General features: G+C 40.6%; 1 protein-coding gene across 2 annotated transcripts; it reads left to right on the top strand.

The window, feature by feature from the left end:
- Positions 1-257: 257 nt before the first annotated feature.
- Positions 258-14821, top strand: LOC125245797 (tripartite motif-containing protein 16-like). Of its 2 annotated transcripts, XM_048156560.1 has the most exons (6): positions 263-1814; positions 9809-9904; positions 9991-10224; positions 10874-11033; positions 11187-11234; positions 13101-14821. In XM_048156560.1, the coding sequence occupies exons 1-6, from the start codon at positions 1242-1244 to the stop codon at positions 13664-13666; spliced, it is 1677 nt and encodes a 558-aa protein (XP_048012517.1). In that variant the 5' UTR covers positions 263-1241; the 3' UTR covers positions 13667-14821. The 2 variants fall into 2 exon arrangements, with proteins under 2 accessions (XP_048012518.1, XP_048012517.1); XM_048156561.1 differs by lacking the exons at positions 9809-9904; positions 9991-10224 and having other exon boundaries at positions 258-1814.
- Positions 14822-20188: the final 5367 nt, after the last annotated feature.

Here is a 20188-nt window from a genome sequence, read left to right as displayed (position 1 = left end):
ATAAGACTAAATGTATGACAATTTTATTTAATCTCTTTATTACTTTTGGTTTATGAGTGTTTCAACACACTGTACCAACATCCAAATTTAGGGGCCATTTTAAAATATTTGTATATAAACCAGACATATAAATCCATGAAAATATTTAAAAACATCTCCATATATCTACTTTGAACATGCACATCTAATTGTCTTTTAACAGTAGAATGTAGGACTACTTGTCTGTTTAATAACTGAGTACAAAAGTTATAAATCATTGAGTAAACAGATAAGTGTAGTTTACAATTTACAACTTACAATTTATTCAGCTTATACATGGACATTTGATTTTCTTCTGACACAAGTGGGTTAAGCTACCAGTCTGTTGGAACAGACACTAAACTAAGTTTTCATTCTGTTTCAGTTGTGTTGACAACTGGGATGACATACTGCTTTTCCTTAACAAAACACATTTGGTTTTGAGTAATAAAACAGGAAAAGCATTTGTTTCAAGGTTCTCCATTACTTCTGTCACAGAATCCATATGCGAGTTTAGCTGTCTGTCTGTGAATGATGCTTTAGCTTTCTTTTTGAGGGGATGGCCAAGAATTACAGGCACTGACACACATGAACAATCACTAGATGCACAGTGACAATGACCCCTTAGCAAGACTAAATACTGAATTTGCAAAAACCATTGAAATAATGTGGTTTCGCATTTGTGTGCGCCACAGAAGTGTACAATGTGCCAGCGTGTAAAATCTTTTGAGGAACTGCAAAGGATGCAAGACCTTATTAAAAGTTTGGTTAATAGCGGCAAGTTGGCTTGGAGCCAGTGCTTCAAATTTAAGAGTGCCAAAACAAACTTTTTTCACCCATCTTAAGACTGATCAGCAAGTGAAAGCATCCGCCGCACTGTCATTTGAGTCGAGCTGATAAAGGGTCCTGTAATTATGGACAGTTTTCAGTCCTGCAGTACCAGTATAGTATTTAGGATACAGATTTACTGAACTTTTAAGGATATTGTCTTGCTTCTCTCTAACTTGTATTGTTTGAGTGTGTGTAGGAACACACATGAAAAACTAAAAACGTAGCAGCAATGAGACTCTTTAGGACCAGGAATGAAGAAGCTGCTTTACAGACACGCCTGTTTTACACACTTCACTCAAACACAGAACCAGGAAACACATGACTTCAGAGAAAGAGAAACTGAAGTGTAGTTGAGCTGTTGTGTGTTTGTGTCTCTGTGTTCATGCTGTAAAATGGCAGAAGCCAGATTTTCTCAGGATGAGTTCAGGTGTTCAGTGTGTCTGGATCTCCTGAAGGATCCAGTGGCCATTCCCTGTGGACACAGTTACTGTAAGATCTGTATTACAGGCTGCTGGGATCAGGAGGATCAGAAGAGAGTCTACAGCTGTCCTCAGTGCAGACAGACCTTCAGTCCAAGACCTGCGTTAGCTAAAATCACAATTTTGGCTGAAATGGTGGAGAAACTGAAGAAGATTAAACTTTCTGCTGACTGTTACGCTGGAGCTGGAGATGTGCAGTGTGACGTCTGTACTGGAAGAAAACACAAAGCCGTCAAGTCCTGTCTGGTGTGTCTGAACTCTTACTGTCAGAATCACCTTGAACAACATGAGAGTTGGTTTAAAGGAAAGAGACACAATCTGACTGATGCCACTGGACGACTGCAGGAGATGATCTGCCCAAAACACGACAAGATCCTTGAGGTTTTCTGCCGCACTGATCAGAAGTGTATATGTCTGCTGTGTACGATGGATGAACATAAAAACCATGACACTGTATCAGCTGCAGCACAGAGGACAGAGAAACAGGTATGAACTTAAGGAGTCCCATTATGATCATTTACAAGCTCATAATTTTGTTTATGGGGTTTACTAGAATACATTTACATCATTTAATGTCTGTTTTCACCCTCTCTGTCTGAACACTGTTTGTGTTTCAGTTTCTTTAAAACCCATCTTCTAAAAATCACAGTCTGCTCTGATTGGTCAGCTGGTCCTAGTCTGTTGTGATTGGTCTACTGCTCAGCATGTGTTGTTAATGTAACGTGGTTTACCATAAACAGTGATGGGACGGTGAAGGGATGCCACTGGGACAATATAATGACTGCTGCTTATATACACTCATAATGATGATTGACAGGACTGAATGATTAAGCTCCTTCTAAACCTACGTTTGTAACTTCATTTATAACATCTGACCTGCATCAAACTGCATCGTTCAGAAATCAGTCATTATAAAAATGGAGAGAACAAAAAAAAGGTTGAGGTTGTGATTGAGGAATAGTGTAAAAAAATCAATTTTAACCATCAAGTTAATCTGCATTAGTAAGGCTGAGAAAAAGGGTTTAGATTCAGGGTGGTAAAAACAGTGGGCCTCATTCACTAAGCATGCGTATCCATGAATCTGTGCGTGAAATCTGCGTACAAACGTTTTCACAAACAAATCATGATTTATCAATAAATTTCATTCTAAATTTCATTCTAAATTATGAAAAATGTAGGAACATCTAAAACCACTGACCAGCATAATCGGACCCCTTTAAACTAGTAAAATGAGCAGTCATCAGGGCTCCAGACTGCAACCAAATTACCTTTTTACTTGCTGGTGTGACTAAATTTTGTTAGAGGTCGCACTGGTGCCACCACCACTTTGAGCTGCTATTTCTGTTGCATATGAAGAAAAAGTATCAAAATGTTAAATGGCAAACAAAACAAAAGCCGAATGTTTGAGCTGCACCATTTTTCAGCCTGGACAAATGCAACGAGAGCTCAGAACAGGAGTTTACAGGCCGATCTTGATCACGTGACACTGTTTCTACACAGTGTTTGAATTCACCACAGTATTAATAACATCACCATGGATTTAATGCAGTAATGCTAACTGTAACTATGGTATTGTAATGACTCATCACTCGACATGGGATCCATTTCAGCAAGCTTTAATAAAGTACTCGTGGTCGTACAGGCGGGGGTCAGAACCAGCAAACACAGCAATGGAGAACAGGCAGAATCGTAGTCAGTAGCAAGCAAAAGATCAGGGTCACAGGCAAGAATCACAGTCCAGGGAACAGGCAGAGAGTCAATAGGTAGGCAGCAATGGATCGAGAAATGATAAACAGACAGAAATGGCAACGGGAAAGCAAACAGAATATAAACGCTCAGAATGACAGCTGGGGCAATGATCAAGACTTTGCGTTGAGTCTGTGTATGATGGCCGCTCAAATAACAGTACAAACGAGCTGCAGCTGCAGGGTGATCAGAGTCCAAGGAACGGGGCTTGTGGGAAATGTAGTGTGAGTCAGTATAGGTGAGTGAATGGATGCGTTAGTGTCAGTATTCCGGGGATGGAGCCCACTGCTGGCCAGTGGAGGGAATCACGGGGTTCGTCTCCATGACAGGTATTGTGGCAGAAATAGTCTAATGTTTTTACGTTTGTCAGGTGACCCTAGATGACCCAGAGGCAAAAGTAGTTTGCAAAGTTTATTTTAGTTCCAAACACAAACAGAAACAGACTGCCAGGTGCGATTTAGCAAACACGCTGCAGCTGGTGAACAAAGGATTATACAGCTGCTTCCTGAGTCTCAGATCCTCGACTGTAGTCCAACTGGAGTGAAGCGCAGACCGATGGTGAAGGACCAGGCTGGCAGATCGAAGCAACCAAGCCTGCAGACAGGTAACTCTGCACGGCTGAACAGGGCAGCAGGAAACAAGGTCGGGCTCGGGACTGGAACTCAGACTCAGAATAATAGCTGCTAACACACACACAAATTTCGTCAAGCAAGAGAGTGAGAAGCACGTCACACTCACATACAACAATTAAAAAAAAAATTAGGAGGCAATTTGAGCTTGACGGTCGCAGGACTAAGGACTTTGATTATGGGGAAAGGCCCAATGAAATGTGGGGCCAGCTTACGCGATTCGGTCTGAAGTGGTAAATCCTTGGTGGATAACCATACCTTTTGTCCACAAATATATCTAGGCGCTTTAACACGACGACGATTGGCAGCGCGACGGGTACGCTCTCTATTTCGACATAAGGTGGATCTAACAGTTCTCCAAGTATGTAGGCAATAGCGGATAAATGCTTGGACGGAGGGAACCGAAGTTTCAGTCTCCTGAGAGGGAAACAGAGGGGGCTAATACCCTAATGAAGACTGAAACGGAGATAAACCAGTAGCCAACGAGGGAAGAGAATTATGGGCATACTCGACCCAAGGAAGTTGCTCGCACCACGATGTTGGATTGCGAAAGGCTGAAGTACGGAGCATGCGTCCTAAGATCTGGTTAGTACGCTCTGCTTGTCCATTAGTCTGGGGGTGAAAACATGAGGATAAACTGGCAGACGCCCCAATCAATCAACAAAACTCTCTCCAGAACTGCAAAGCAAATTGGGGACCTCTGTCCGAGACGATGTCTGTGGGGAGACCGTGCAAACGAAAAACATTTTCAATAATAATTTGCATGGTCTCCCTGGCGGAAGGGAGCTTACTAAGCGGTACGAAATGGGCCGCTTTAGAAAAATGGTAGACTATAGTGAGAACGACTGTGTTGTAGGGCTAACACACCCTAGGAAGTAAAATTAGCTCAAATTAAATAATTTATCAGGGAATTATAAAGAGTTGTAAGTTTACGACCGAGCAACTGATTCGTCCAGCGTTCATTTGCTCGAGCCGTAAGCTCTTCTGATCAGAGCAGGTAACTTAAATCAACAGTTTAAGACATTAAATCATAGAAGCACATAATACAAGACACTTTCTTTTAAAAATCTACAGGAGATTTTATTTATTGTAACACAAACTAATCTAAGACAAACACACGCACATACACACACACACGCACATTCATTCGCATTGCAGTAAGAAGGAAATGAGAGAGAAAGAGTTTTAAGAGAGAGAGTGATATGATTAACAGAATTCCTATCAATGTTTTTCAAAGACCCGAACGAACCATGAATCATTAATTTAAATGCACCAGTTCAGTTTTCATCTGGAGGTCCTTGCTTGCATTGACTTATGTGAATTTCCCTCGTCGTGCAGAGAAGGGTTTCCCAAGTCGATGATTTGTCCAGGTTCGGTCCGTGAGGAACAATAAACGGAAGTCTCTTTGTCGCTGGAGTTGAAGCGGCAAAAGTCGTTGGTTGAACTTTGCGGTAATACATAGAACACGAGACTTTCAACGGAAAAGAAAATTAAGTAAAAGCAAAGAAAAGAAAAGTGAGTGAAACTTGAATGGCTTGAATGAGCGACTTGTCTGTTCTTCTTGTTACTCCATGGTTCTGCTTACGACAACAACAAAACTATAACTAAAACTAAAAAACTCCAATCTTCTCTTGCAGTTTGACTATTTAAACTTTGTGACAAACTTTGTTTGTCAGACTTCAAAGGAGTCTTGGCCAATCAGATATTGTCCTGTTTCAAAAGGGCTTTCTCTGCCCCCAATAACACATGGGTGTTACATCCTGGTCTGCTTCAGCAGAGAGTGTCAATTTAACATAATTTCTATTAAATGGAATACAATACATTTTAAACAGATTTCATTCAAGTCAGGATATAGGAAAGGGGGAAAGAGACAAAATAAAGCATACTTTCATTCATTCAGTCAAGAATTAACACATTTACATGAATTGTTGAGTGTTTTAAAGCACAACTATTTGTGAACACATAATGTAAAATGTATGTAGTTAAAAGATGTTTGATAAGTCCATTTAAAATTGTTTGGAACAATTTTGATGCAGTTTTAGTTGTTTAACAGTCTCTGTTGTGTTTTCTGTGAGGTTAGGTCTTTTAGAGAACAAATGGGGCCTGCCTTGTTTTCTCTGTTTCTTTGATCTGGTTATCAAAGAGTCTTAATCTTCCTGGTGACCATTTGGTTTGTCATTTCTCCTGCTATCAGGAAGCATGGGGTGTCATAAAATTAATCAGCCTTGGTGTACTCTGCAGACGAGCTGGAGTCGGAACTTGATTCTGAATTAGGATTATGTTTAAAAGAATCATCTGAATGATTCAATTGTCTGGTTCGTCCACAGTTCCTACAGTGTTATTGTTAGAAGCAGGAAGGCCAGTCATGAAATCCATGGCTATGTGCAACCATGGACAAGATGGAATGGGAAGGGGTCTAAGAAGACCAGCGGGTGGAGAATTATTAGACTTGGTCTAAGCACATACAGGACACAATGAATCAAATCGACGCACGTCGCGCGTCCTAGAGGGCCACCAAAATTGTTGACTAATGGACACGAGGGTTCCTCTAACCCCCGGATGGATAACCTGTTTAGAGGAATGACCCCAACGGAGAACAGCGGGCCGCACAGGCGGGGGAACAAACAATTGGTCAGGAGGACATCATCTGGGAACAGAAACACCAGTAATGGCGGCCTTGACCAGCGTCACCAGCGGAACCGAACTGCCATGAAAGAGCGTCAGGCTTAGTATTCTTTGATCCGGGTCTATAAGAAATAGTGAAGTCAAAACATCTGAAAAAGAGTGCCCAACGAGCCTGACGAGCATTCAACCGTTTATCCGTCCGGATATATTCAAGGTTTCTATGATCGGTCAACACAATGAACGGAACAGAGGAACCCTCCAACCAGTGGCGCCACTCGGCCAAAGCCAAACTAATGGCAAGGAGCTTGCGGTTATCAATGTCATAATTATGTTCAGCAGACAAGAGGCGGTGCGAAAAAAACGCGCAAGGATGGACCCTATTATCAGTAAGGGAGCGCTGAGAAAGGACAACACCCACGGCGATATCAGAGGCATCAACCTCGACAATGAACTGTTTCGTTGGATCATGCGTATATAGAACCAAGAATAAGTGCTGAAGTGAACAGCTCCTTCAGTCTATCAAAAGTGCGCTGAGCTCTCTCGGTCCATTCAAAATGTCTCTTTGGCGAAGTGAGCGCTGTTAGAGGCGCGGCAATGTGACTAAAATTTGCAATGAAACGACGATAGAAATTAGCGAATCCCAGAAAGCACTGGAGAGCAGTACAAAAATCTAGGATGATTCAAAGTGACTGAGTGGAGTATTAAATGCCGTCTTCCACTTGTCTTAATACGCACTAAATGGTAAGCGTTACGGAGGTCTAATTTGGTGAAGATCCGAGCCCCCTGAAGCAGCTCAAAAGTGGATGACATAAGGGGCAGAGGGTAGCGATTCTTTCCTGACTGATGTCATTCAACCCTCTATAATCAATAAAGGGGCGCAACGAGCCGTCCTTATTTACAAAAAAAACCCTGCGCCAGCAGGAGAGGTGGAAGGAACGATAGTACCGGCAGCCAGACTTTCAGATAAATATTTCTCGAGAGCCTCACGCTCAGGGGCTGAGAGAGAGTATAAACTACCACGGGGAGGACTAGTACCAGGGAGTAGTTCTATACTGCAGTCATAAGGACGGTGAGGAGGGAGAGATGCAGCCCTGGAATGACTGAAGACCACCCGCAGATCGTGATACTCCTCCGGCACTCCGGACAAATCGTCAGGCTCCTCCTGCAACACAGAGGCAGAAGAGACAGGAGACACAGCAGACACAAGACATTGGACATGACAAGACAAATTCCAAGTTTGAATAGTTCCTTGTAACCATTTAACTTGTGGATTATGTTGAACGAGCCAAGGATGGCCCAAGACAATAGGGTCAATAGTAGAATGAAAAATAGAAAAGGAAAATAGTCTCTTGGTGGTGAGTTTCAACAAAGGAATCTTCTTCTCACGAGCCCACTGCTCGTCCATAAAATTTCCCTCAGACCCAGAATCAATGAAAGCTCAGCATGTTGCGGTTGTTCCTGCCCACCGGAGAACTATGGGCAGCGTGGTGATAGATTTGGCGGGAGGAGAGCTTGAAACAATGCTCGACAGTATCCCCTGGTCTACTGGCGAGAGTTCTCTTTTAGCGGGCAAACAGCCACCAGATGTCCCGAACGTCCGCAGTACATGCAGAGATGATGGAGAATACAACGCTGACGTTCTGCAGGTGAAATGCGAATACTAGCAGTCTGCATGGGCTCAGGAACCTGAGCAGCCTCAAATGAAACAGTCGCTCATCCAGGCTGGGGTGGAGATGGAGCTCGCTGGGAACCGCAGGCATGGCGTCGGAGATCAGCACGCTTCTCCAAACGGATAGCCAATTACACCAGCTGCTAACACACACATAAATTTCGTTGAGCGAGAAGCACGTCACACTCACATTCAACAATTCCCGGATACAGACAAGAACAAAGAACAGGGAGAAGTAGGCAGCGCAATCAGCGTGAAGACACAGAACAGGTGCATGCACGGGAGCATGAACGCCAGAGGTAACAGGGAACATCTGAAACCAATGAAAGATGAACGATAGAGGGAGAAAAGACACCCAAAAACAAGAGTAATCAAACCTGAGTAAAATTCACTGACTTTTCAAAGACTTTCAAGTGCTTCTCATGTTTTCCAGCACTTCAAAACTCTAAATGTGAATAATTGCATTGCAGATCAATTTAAGGTGTGCCCCTAAATTTTCTGCTTCTGCTCCTAAAAATTTCAGTAAGGGGCTTCAGTGCTCCTAGTAAAAAAAAATAGTCTGGAGCATCATTTACTCATTGGTTAACCTGGAACCTTGTTATTCCAAACGGTTATGATTTTCTTTTTTCTGAGGAACACAAAACTTTCAATCTTCAAAAAGCACAATAAGAATACTTAAACAGTAGGTATTTGACAAAAGTCTGAATTCACAGTACTAATAAAAGAGTAGGCAAAAGTACCCGGATGACCAACTACTTCCGGCGAGATTCTGAAGTGTATATACAATGGACACTTTACTATCCCATGAGGCCACAGGAGAGGATTTGTGAAGGGCTGTTAAATGACGCAACTGTTAGGTCACATGATAATGACAACATGGTGGAATAATTACATATTACAAATAAGTACCTACTCGAGAGTATGCCATTTGTTAGACTGGGTAAACCCAGCCTGATCTGCCGGCGATTTGATTTCGCCCGGCAACTCAGTCTGGAAACCCGTACATTCATTTCTACTGCTTCTGTTACACTTTTGCGGGAACCAATCACAGACTGGCTTATCCACCTTGCTTGCTATTGGCGGGTATAACACGATGACGATAGAGAAGTGATGGGTGTGTGTAAATACCACTCACTTTCATGTTTTTTTTGCACAACCTGCAAAAATTGCTCGATGCCATTGCTGCTTCTGCAAACCGCTGATCAATGCTACAAACCAATACAAACTAAACCTGTCTGGAGTTTTCGCGTCGCTCTGCAAAGTACGTCACCCAGATCGTTGATCTGATTGGTTGAAGGACTATCCAATTGCGTGAATAACGCTCGCTGATCTCGCATCTTGTGCAGTAGAAAATACATAGCAGACTCCCCAGACCAATGTTCAATTTTAAATTGAGCTTGGTCTGGTGATAGCCAGACAACCATTTTGTGATTAGCAAAATCAAATATGGTAGCATGTTTAGTCATGTGACATGCACGAGCCAGTGAGGTTTGCTGTTATTAACGTGTCAACATATTTGATTTGGGCTCTAGAAACAGACATTCAGAATGTCTTCTTTTGTGTTCTGTAAGAGAAAACTATACAAGTTTGGAAAGACATGAGGATGAGTAAACAAATAAAGAATTTACATTTCTGGGTGAACTATCCCTATGAAACTAGACATTGATGAAATAATGCTGACACTTATGATTGGACCTATAATCTTATCATGAAAGATCTTTAACCCGTCAATCTCAGCAATGATACTGGATTCATATCAGTTTACTTGATGATTTATGTGATGTTTCTCCTGTCATTGGTTTGTCCTTTAGCACCAGCTGAAGGAGACGCAGAGGTTGTTCCAGCAGAGGATCCAGCAGAAAGAGAAAGATCTTCAGCAGCTGAGAGAGGCTGTGGAGTCTCATAAGGTGAGTCTGGAGAAGAAGAGAAGTTTGAGAAGTCTCAGTCAGGACTCACTGAAGCCACTGTGTGATTGTGATGTGTGTCCTAACAGCGCTCTGCACAGACAGCAGTGGAGGACAGTGAGAGGATCTTCACTGAGCTCATCCGCTCCATTGAGAGAAGCCGCTCTGAGGCCACACAGCGGATCAGAGATCAGGAAAAGACTGCAGTGAGTCGAGCTGAAGGAAGACTGGAGCGACTGGAGCAGGAGATCAATGATCTGAGGAGGAGAGACGCTGAGCTGGAGCAGCTTTCACACACACAGGATCACATCCATTTCCTGCAGGTAACAGAGATCTAGAAGAACAGGATCATAATGGACTTGAGCAAGAGACTCACAGAGAAACATTTCATGAGAGCAGAATGAGCCGTTGACTGAAGTGTTGATCTGTGTGTTCGGTTATTATATAATCATCAGTCAGACTCTCATCTGATCTTCTTCTTTTGAAAGAGATGCACTTACAAATGCAGTTCAGATCTGGACATCAGGAGGGGGGGGGGGGGGGGCACTCTGTGTTCGGGCCAATTACCAAGCTCGGAGCCCTCTCCCTGGACAGCACGCCAAATATGTTTACCAATTAATTTATCTGACTTTTTTGTAAGTGTGAACTCGTGAAACAGCTTTTCCTGATCAGATCTACTCAACCCTTTCATGTGTCTCCATTGATGCTCTTGATCTGTTTCATTTATGTTATTGCCAGATGTTTGATCATCAAGTGATTTCTTAGAAAGTTCACATATAGTGTAAGAGTCAAACACTAGAACTTATATCTCTAACATGATATAATGAACATGAGAAGAATGAATCTGATGCTGTGAAAGTGCTGGATTGAGGAGAGTTACTAAAGATCAACAAGAGCTGCTCAAATCTGACAGTAGTGCAGGTTATTGGCTGAAGTGTGGAGGTGATGAGCTTTGATTTCTGTTTTCTGTAGAGTTTCCAGTCTCTCTCAGCTCCTCCTGAATCTACAGATGTAAATGACGATCCCTTCAGTTCTGTCTGCTCTTTTGCTGTTTTGAGAGAATCTGTCCGTCAGCTGAGAGACAAACTGGAGGATTTCTGCAAAGAGGAGCTGAAGAAGATCTCTGACAGAGGTAAAGTCCTGGAGATTCATCTGCTCTCAGAAATGATCCTCCATCATCTCATATCATGTAGAAGATCATATTAGAAATGTCTTAGGAACGGATGCAGGGATCATTTTCTCTTGACATGATAATCACACTCTTCATGTCTGTTGATTTCCACAGTCACTTTCACCAACATTGTTCCCAGGACCAGGAACGACTTCCTACTATGTAAGTCACTAAGAAAACAAGCAGGTGGGCACATATACACTAAAGATTTTGGAGATGATACTTATTTATGAAAGAAAATGGTTTACAACATTCTAACAACATTCTACACAATGTGAACATTTTTACAACTATTTATTTCAGTGTCTGTCAGCTTTCTGTAGCACAGCTGCCAAACATCCAGTGAAAATCTTGTGTTTAGCATTCAGAAACAATATAACACAATATGTCTTGTCTTTCGATATGTTTCTTTCTTGTTTTCTGTTGGAAAAATTCATATAAATGCTTCTTGTTTGCTGATTGGATGCAGTTTTTGATAATCTACATAATTAAGGTTTCAGTGCCAAATTTCTGAAGCGTTTATTTGCATGATTTATAAATCGAGGGAACAAAATAATATTTGTGCGCACGATTTAGCCTACTATCTTTTTTCCTGTGTGTCATGTCTGGGGCTCCATAATTTAAATATATTTTAAAATGTAAAATAAATATGTATGTGAAGGTGTTTTCTATCTAGAATTTTTGATGAATAGAAATAGAAATATGAAATTAAAAAAGAAATGTGAGTTATTTTAAATTATTTAAAAAATAGAAATGTTTATTAACATTTTAAATACGTTCACTGTCTTTTTTTTACATTTTTTTTTATTGTACATTTTGCACATGTACAAAGTGGGACAGAGAGCATAACTACATCATACTAATATCCAAATAACAAGACATTAACAAAAAAAAAAAAATTGAGGATTCAATATATTCAAAAATAGGATATCTTCTGAAACTAATGAATAAATTATTATTCTAACTGAAAGCCAATTAAAAACATTCATTCAAGATTTAGAGGTAAAATCACAGTAGTAAAAAAGCTCTTCAAGAATTTCAGAAAAGTAAGAAACTGAAAACTCTTCTGGAAAAATTCCACTATGGATTTATCCTAAACAGGATTTTGTATCAAGTCTCTTTAACCTTTGGGGAAAGCTCAAGACCAAAGTCTACAGCACTGAAAAATCACCAACAACAGACCTACAATGCTTAAAAATCAAATCAATTTAATGGATTCTTGCTGAATTAAAGTATGTTTCTTTTAAAAAGAATCACACTGACCTCAAACATATGAATGGTGTAAATATAATAACAGGCCTTTAAATTATAATAAACACAAAATAATAACCAATATTAAAGGATTAGTTCACCCCAAAATGAAAATGCTGTCATTTAGTACTCACCCTCATGTCATTCTACACCCATAAGACCTTCGATCATCTTCAGAACACAAATTAAGATATTTTTGATGACAGCCTGCCTTTGTTACTAGCAGTTTAGTCCAAATTTTCTGAGGAGAATTGATCGCTTGTTATGATGAACCGATTTAATTTAGGCTTTTACTCAAATGTAAACTTTGATCAGCGCACATAAGCAGAAGCTCAACCAAACCTCAATGATGCACAAGATCAAACCTCTTCCAGAAGCTCAAACGTGCTGCATAACCTATGAGGTACATTCTCGCGTGTTTTGCAGCAAGTTTGGGTTTTTGTTCTTGTTTGGTTGAGCTTCACTCATGTGCGCTGATCAATGTTTATATGCGAGTGAAAAATTAAATTAAATTGGTTCATCATAATAAGTGATCTATCCTCTTCATAAAATTTGGACTAAACCGCACAATTCATATGGATTAGTTTTCCGATATCTTTTTGAAGTTTTTGAAGTGTCAAAGTTTCAGTAACAAAGGCAGTGAGTGGAAGGAAATCTGACAGCATTCTGTCAACAGAAAGATCTTAATTTGTGTTCTGAAGATGAATGAAAGTTTTACAGATACATTAAAGGATCAGATTGATAATTCCTGATTCTGATGTGTTTTATCTCCACCAGATTCCGATCAGCTCAACCTGGATCTGAACACAGTGAATAAATACCTCTGTCTGTCTGAGGGGAACAGAGTGATTGCTTACACTGACATTTTCACAGCACAGCCGTATCCTGATCATCCAGACAGATTTGATGGGTATAATCTTCAGGTGTTGTGTAGAGAGAGTGTGTGTGGACGCTGTTACTGGGAGATTGAGTGGAGTGGAGATATTGGTGTGTCTATATCAGTGTCATATAAGAGCATCAGCAGGAAAGGATCGGGTAATGAGTGTATGTTTGGACGTAATGATCAGTCCTGGAGTTTGATCTGCTCTTCCTCCAGTTACTCATTCAAACACAATAACATAGATACTAAACTCCCAGTAAAGTCCATCAGCAGGAGAATAGGAGTGTATGTGGATCACGGTGCAGGAACTCTGTCCTTCTACAGCGTCTCTGGAGACACAATGAGCCTCATCCACACAGTCCGGACCACATTCACTCAACCGCTCTATCCTGGGTTCAAGGTTTGTTATCTGTTTTGTTCTGGATCATCAGTGAAACTGTTGATGAATCAGAATAGACTGTAGAGAGACTCTACCCATAATGCTTTGAGCTCATGTTAAATTAGTAACAGTGAGATGTTATAGAGCAGAGGTGCCCAAACTTTTTACAACGAAGGGCCAAAAATCAAACTTGATCGAGGTCTGTGGGCCGAAAGTAAAAGTTGCATTATATCAAACTTTTATATTACATTTAAAGTGGTAAACTTTGGTTACCTTGATTTATGATTTCATAATTTTAAAACATTAATCAATTTGCTTAGAAAAAAGAAAAAGAAAAGAATCTTGAACATTAAGGAATCTAAATCATAACTAAACAAAATAATCTAGAGGTTCTGACAAAATGTTAATTGTTGCAGAGTATTTAAAATGTTTAATTAATTTGAATGAATAAATAAAGAATAAAGAATGAATCTTGTGAATGAATGATTCAATGACAAATACATTTTTAACATTCATTTGTTGCCATCTGGTGGCATAACAATGTCATAGATTCAAACATTGTTTAAAGAGACAAGTTACTTTTAAAAGTAGATTTGCTCTATTTTGATTGCTACTGTAGGCATCAGTGTTCATGTGCGAAGTGCAAAGTAATTCTGTGATAATCAGAATATTTGTAAGACAGAAATAGCTATACTTTTTGGTTGAAAAGACTGTGAAGCTGTTTCAGACAACTGCTCTCTCTGGGGCAGCGGCACGGGCAGGAATGAATGTTCCGGGTTCTTTTGTCAAAGGTTTAATAGACAAAATCACTGAATCATAGATATATTATGCATATGAATCATATGCATAATATAACTGCATGTGGACGAAAACAAAAATGAACTTGGTTAAAAACTGATGCACATATTTATGGATAATAATGCAGAAATTAAAACTTGCCATTTTCAACCTCACATGCCACATGATTGTTGGTGCAGCACACGTGTAATCAGAGAAGACCGCTGTAATAATAAAAAGCATTCACATAAACAATTATTAAATTCTATATTTTCAATATTTTTTTTCATTCCATTTTTTGTTTTCACTCTAAGCAGTCCTCCTTCAGACAGACAGTTTTGTTTTTGTTTTCTTGTTCAGTCAGATGGGGCAGGTACAATGGGTGTGTTAAACAGCCCCTGGGTTGCGTTAGAGCGCTCATAAATGGCACACATCTACTTTAACATCTATGTTTTTTTTGTTGTTGTTTGTTTTTGACTTATCAGATGTATTCAAATATAAAATCTTCTATAATCTAAAATAACATTAAACATATTTCCTCAAAACAATGTTTTCTTCAGTGAACAACATTTATGAATTTTGTGTGGGACAAAAAGTTCATTCAACAGAATCTATGCTTGGAGATAATTACCAAATTCCACCTTCAGACCTATTATAAACAATTACAGTTGTAAGAAATGTACAACAAACTTTACAAAATCAGTCCTGTGGTTGGTGCAAAACATTGTGTACACTTTGGCGGCTGCCACGTCAGGTTCTGTGGAGAGAGGAATAGAAGGGTGGTAAGGTTTCAAAAGTGACACGTGGAATGTGGTGTGAAAGTGATACTCAGGAGGGAGTTGAGGGAGCAGATGTACTTTCTCTAGATGCAACACACCAATCCGCAGTTGGAGGGGTCCCACACAGCGACTGACACTCCTTCAACTTAGGGGTTTGCCCGTGATTGAGTGGATCTGGTAGATGGTCGAAGAGGGTGAGGTCTTGAGTTTGAGTTATCGACAGAGGGCGCCAGAAATGAAGTTTCCTGCTGACCCTGAATCGAGGAGCGCCACCACCGAAATAGATACATCGGCAGCAGTAAGGTTTACAACAGTAGTGAGTGGTTTCATCTTTTTAATGGAGGGAATGATGGCACTCATCATAGGACGAGGAGGACGGATTGGGCATGTAGATCTGACATGCCCTGGAGCACCACAATAGAGACACAGATTCAGGGTCAGCCTTCGTTGACGTTCAGTAGGGGAAAGTCTGGTATGCTCTATTTGCATGGGTTCGTGGGCTGGTTCTGGAGGATTGACGGGTTCGGACCGACGGAGGAGGGTGTTGAACAGTGGCTGGCCCTGGTGTTCTTCGATACACGACTGCATACGAGAGCCGAAGTGGATGGATAACTGGATGAAGCGTTCAAGGCCGATGGTATCCTTGTATGCAGCGAGATGCAACCGCACTCTAGGATCCAGACCTTGCCGGTAGGAGGTGACAAGCGCCTGTTCATTCCATCCACTTGACGCCGCCAGCGTTCTGAATTGCAAAGCATATTCATTAACAGACAAGGAACCTTGTTTTAATTTATAGAGTTTCTCACCAATGGAGGAGTCAGAGAGTGGCTTGCCGAAAACTTCCCGGAAGTGGTTGACAAAGGATTCATAGGATTGAACAGCGAGTCCCTTCTGTGTCCAAAGGGAGTCTGCCCATTGCAATGCTTTGCCCTGGAGTTGAGAAATGATGAACGCTATTTTAGAGGTTTCGTTAGGATGCATCTCCAGGAGCAGCGCACATTGCAGGAGGAATCCACTGCAATCCTCCGCCGATCCTGAGTAGGGCGCTGGTCTGACCATGGGACTGGCGTGAACGGCAGGTGAAGGAGGGTGGATGGTGTTGACGGAAGCAACTGCTGGTGTCAGTGACGGTGGTTGAGGCGCAAAGCGTCCACGAGCTCTTGAAATGGATCCGGATGACTCATGTTGGTATCAGGCGGTATTGGTCCGGTCTTCTGTTACAACACAGAAGGCTCGGAGACAGGAATACAAAACCAGGATGTTTATTGATACCAACAGAGTATAAACAGCAGTGCAGGTGAGAATAACGTGAAGATACTGAGATGAATGGAATGCAGAGAAGTGATACTGTCCTTTGATGATTGCAGATATGGACTACTTCGCTGGAGATTCTGGACGAAGGAGATGAGGAACACTCACATGCAGAAGGAAGTCACACGAGGAGAACAGGAGACGCTGGAGACAGGTAAGTATAACACTGGGAGTCCTTGAGGTATACAGGTAAGTCTTGATGCGAACGAGACCGGACAATGAGTGTGTGTGAGTGTGGGTCCTTTATAGTGTTGGTGCAGGTGGCGGTGATCAGTACTCGGGTGATTGAGTGCGTTGTGGTTGGTGGATGGTGGAACCTGACGTGTCTGTGACAATATTGCTGCGTCCCAATTCGCCTACTTATACTACGCCTTAAAAGTATGTACTCTTTCTGTGAACAAAAAGTACTTACTTTTGAGTGTGTAGCAAAAGAGTAGACAAGCTTTGGTACATACTATCACGTCATACAATTGCGTCTTTGCTCTCTGTCGCATCCAGTCACCGTAAACTGCCCTGTCAATCATCTTACATCCTCCACATTTCATTTAGCTAATTTTCTACCGTATCAGAGAGAAATGCAGCACGTTGATCTGCAGTCGCGAGTCTTTCATGTGGAGAACTCTCCTCATATTAATGCATAATGATGCATTTAAAAGTTAATGGCCAATCAGATCTTTATAAAAGTCCACATTGGTATTTGCAGATGAAAAATAACACATATAACATTAAATAAATATTTTCTATCAGTTTGAACTGATTATAAGTCACTCAAACAACCTCTCAGCGTCGATCGTGCATATTCGCCATGTTTTGTAGTTTTTAACACTTTTTACTCGTGTTTGTAGTTCTGAATTGAATCCTCGTACAACGCGCAATGGGTTGTGGGCAATATTAGCCTCTATAGTGTGCACGGATCCACACTTCGAAAATCTACCGAAATAGTAGACCATCCGGGGACTTTTGGCATACTCTTTTCAACATACTATGCTTTGGGACACACTTATTTTAATCTCACATACTATTTAGGATGGATAGTACGGACATTGAGACGCAGGGTATGTTTCTGTTCTGAGAGGATCCTCCTTTATGCCACTTGTGCCAGAGTCCATTATGACTGAAGCATATTTCGATGGATTGTGTTAGTTTTAAATCTGTTAGAATTCATTATTTTTCTGTTGACATTTATGAAAAGATTTTTAATCAAGGCCAGATTTATTTTTAGATTTTTTTTAAGATCACATTTAAAAATGAAATTAAATTTTTCTTTTACATCTTTTAAAGAAAAATTGCATGCCATTAAATAAAATAATTTTGGCCAAATTAAAGATATATCATGTAGGAATCTGCATATATGGTACATGCAGAATTTTACAGGTTTGTCATTTTTTAACAGGTTTACATTTGTCCTCACGTTAAAGAAAACTAGAATGTTTTGGATGGTACCTCAGTTTAGTGCTTTGAAAATCAACAATTATTAATGTAACGAATGTAGCGGTTCGTACAGTTATTAATCAATTTATGGATGAAATATGAATATAATAATTCATAAGGTTATGAATAAATTATGATTCATATATCAACCCAACGGGGAATTAAACATATATTGTGAATCAATTACAACGAATTATAATCAATTACATATATGATTAGTTCTGGTTTAATAATTATCTAGAGAAACTGTTCGTTTGTCCAGCAAACTAAGTCCCTCACAGAATATTATAAACAGAGTTATTTTCTGGCCATGAAAATAACTAAAGCATAAAGCGATCGAAAAACGTTAAAGTGACTTGGGTTTTCAGCTGAAAGAACAAACAGAACAATCGAGCATGAATAACGTTTTAATATATGCAAACTACGAATACAGAGGTAATACATCTAAATATACAAGAAAATACACACCTATGTACAAGAATAGAAGTAGAGAAGGAAAGAGAGAAGGCAAGTAGCAAACTCACAACCAGTCCTAAGCCAGCACGGAAATCAGTTTCATCATCTAAGATTGAGAAACGGCAGTATACTTGCATTGGTTGCGTGTGTCGAATTTCAGGTTAGCGCTGGTGCAGTTCGTTGGCTTCCTCCGTTCAGCGGGAAGGTTTGAACTGAGGACGAGAGTGAGTTTCGCTGGAAGATGGCGATCCCGAAGCTGAGCGCGGTGGCAGCGCGTGGTCACCGGAGAGGTCCGGGAAAAACGTGCACGAGATGCTCGTGAGACAATCGGGAGAGAACACAAGAGATTGTGCGTCTTTGCTTTTATGACAGATAAGCCGACACACCTCCTTGAGGTGGGGTAGCCAATAACATGGGTGCAAAGTTGGCGGGAAAGCTTTCCCTTTGTTTTTGTCTTGCAAACTCATTTGCATGATTTACAAGGTTGGATTAGTGTTCATTTTCCTTCGAAGTACTATTAAAAATAGTACCATGCATTTGTCAGCAGTGTGACATACATTATGGAATAAATCAGATGAACAGCTTTCAAAAGAATCTAGACTTGACATATAAACGAAACATGTAGAAGAAGTTATGGTTTACAGACAAAATTACATTAATAGGAATGAAACTAGAATGGCTACAGTCATTTAAACTCTAAAATCTAAACACTAGGAAGCATATATGCACTTAAAATATAGCGGGTACACTTTGGCACAGTCATATCTTGAGAATAACTGTACATACCATCTCTAGGCATGTTTGTATATGTGTGTGTGTCTGTGTGTGTGTGTGGGGTGTGTGTGTGGAATTTGTCTGGTCAGTCTCTGGCGTTGAGTTTCTTGCCCACAACCGGGGGTTGATCCTTTGATGTTCCAAAAGCTAGGAAATTGGGTCCACTGTCTTACCTCGCCCAGGCCACAAAGATGTCAAATGGGCTCATCTTTGCAGACTGGTCGGAGCCGACTTAGTGATTAACGAACACAGTTCATCAGGTTAAAAGCATTCTGAAAACTCCAAAGTTTATTGATTGTCCTGATACATGTGCATATGCTACATTAAACATTTAAAGGTGAATCTAGTTTAAAGGGAAGCAAAGTTTTGCATTATAAAAATGAAAATAATTTGGATAATAATGTATCTAGAATATATAACTGTCACAGTCTCCATCTACCAGTCCTGTCACCTCATCACACTACATTTCCCAGAATCCCTCCTGCCTCACACCTGCTCACACTCCACAATCACCACATCTGTCTCCTATTACCCTCATCAGCACCTTTCTGTTTAAGCTCACAAGTCAATGCACCTTTTGTCTGGTCTCATCATTCCTACCAAGAACTACTAAACCGACTATCTACCTTTGTGAAACTTACCCGTGCAATCCTTTTTTCAGTCTTTAGTCATCTTCTCCAGTGATCCAGTCATCAAAGTTTTGTCTTTATCTTTCAGCATGGAATAATATGGCAATATTCTTCTAGTCGTTGCAGTGACCTCATGCTTGAGAGGGTACCAGACCTCCTCTGCTTGCTGGCTTGCTCTCAAAATGGAAATCATGCTGGTGATGTGTTCCTCACCAACCAGCATCTCGGCTCTTTGGACGTGACACATTCCTGCTCTTTGCAGGGTCTTCTTTGGGCTTTTCTTTCCCAATGGAACAGATTCTTGATTGGAGGCATTCCTCAAAATGCAGACACATTTCTTCTTGTTTCACTATGGCCAGCTTTGTCTGGTAAAGTGGGATTCTCATTCTAAAAAATGAATTAAAAAAAAATTATGACATATGACTTAAACAACAGAGCCAATTAGAAAC

The sequence above is a fragment of the Megalobrama amblycephala genome, linkage group LG14 (assembly GCF_018812025.1).
Source record: "Megalobrama amblycephala isolate DHTTF-2021 linkage group LG14, ASM1881202v1, whole genome shotgun sequence".
NCBI lineage: Eukaryota > Metazoa > Chordata > Actinopteri > Cypriniformes > Xenocyprididae > Megalobrama > Megalobrama amblycephala.
Note: the sequence above shows the minus strand (reverse complement) of the source record. Positions and strands in the feature narration are given on the sequence as shown.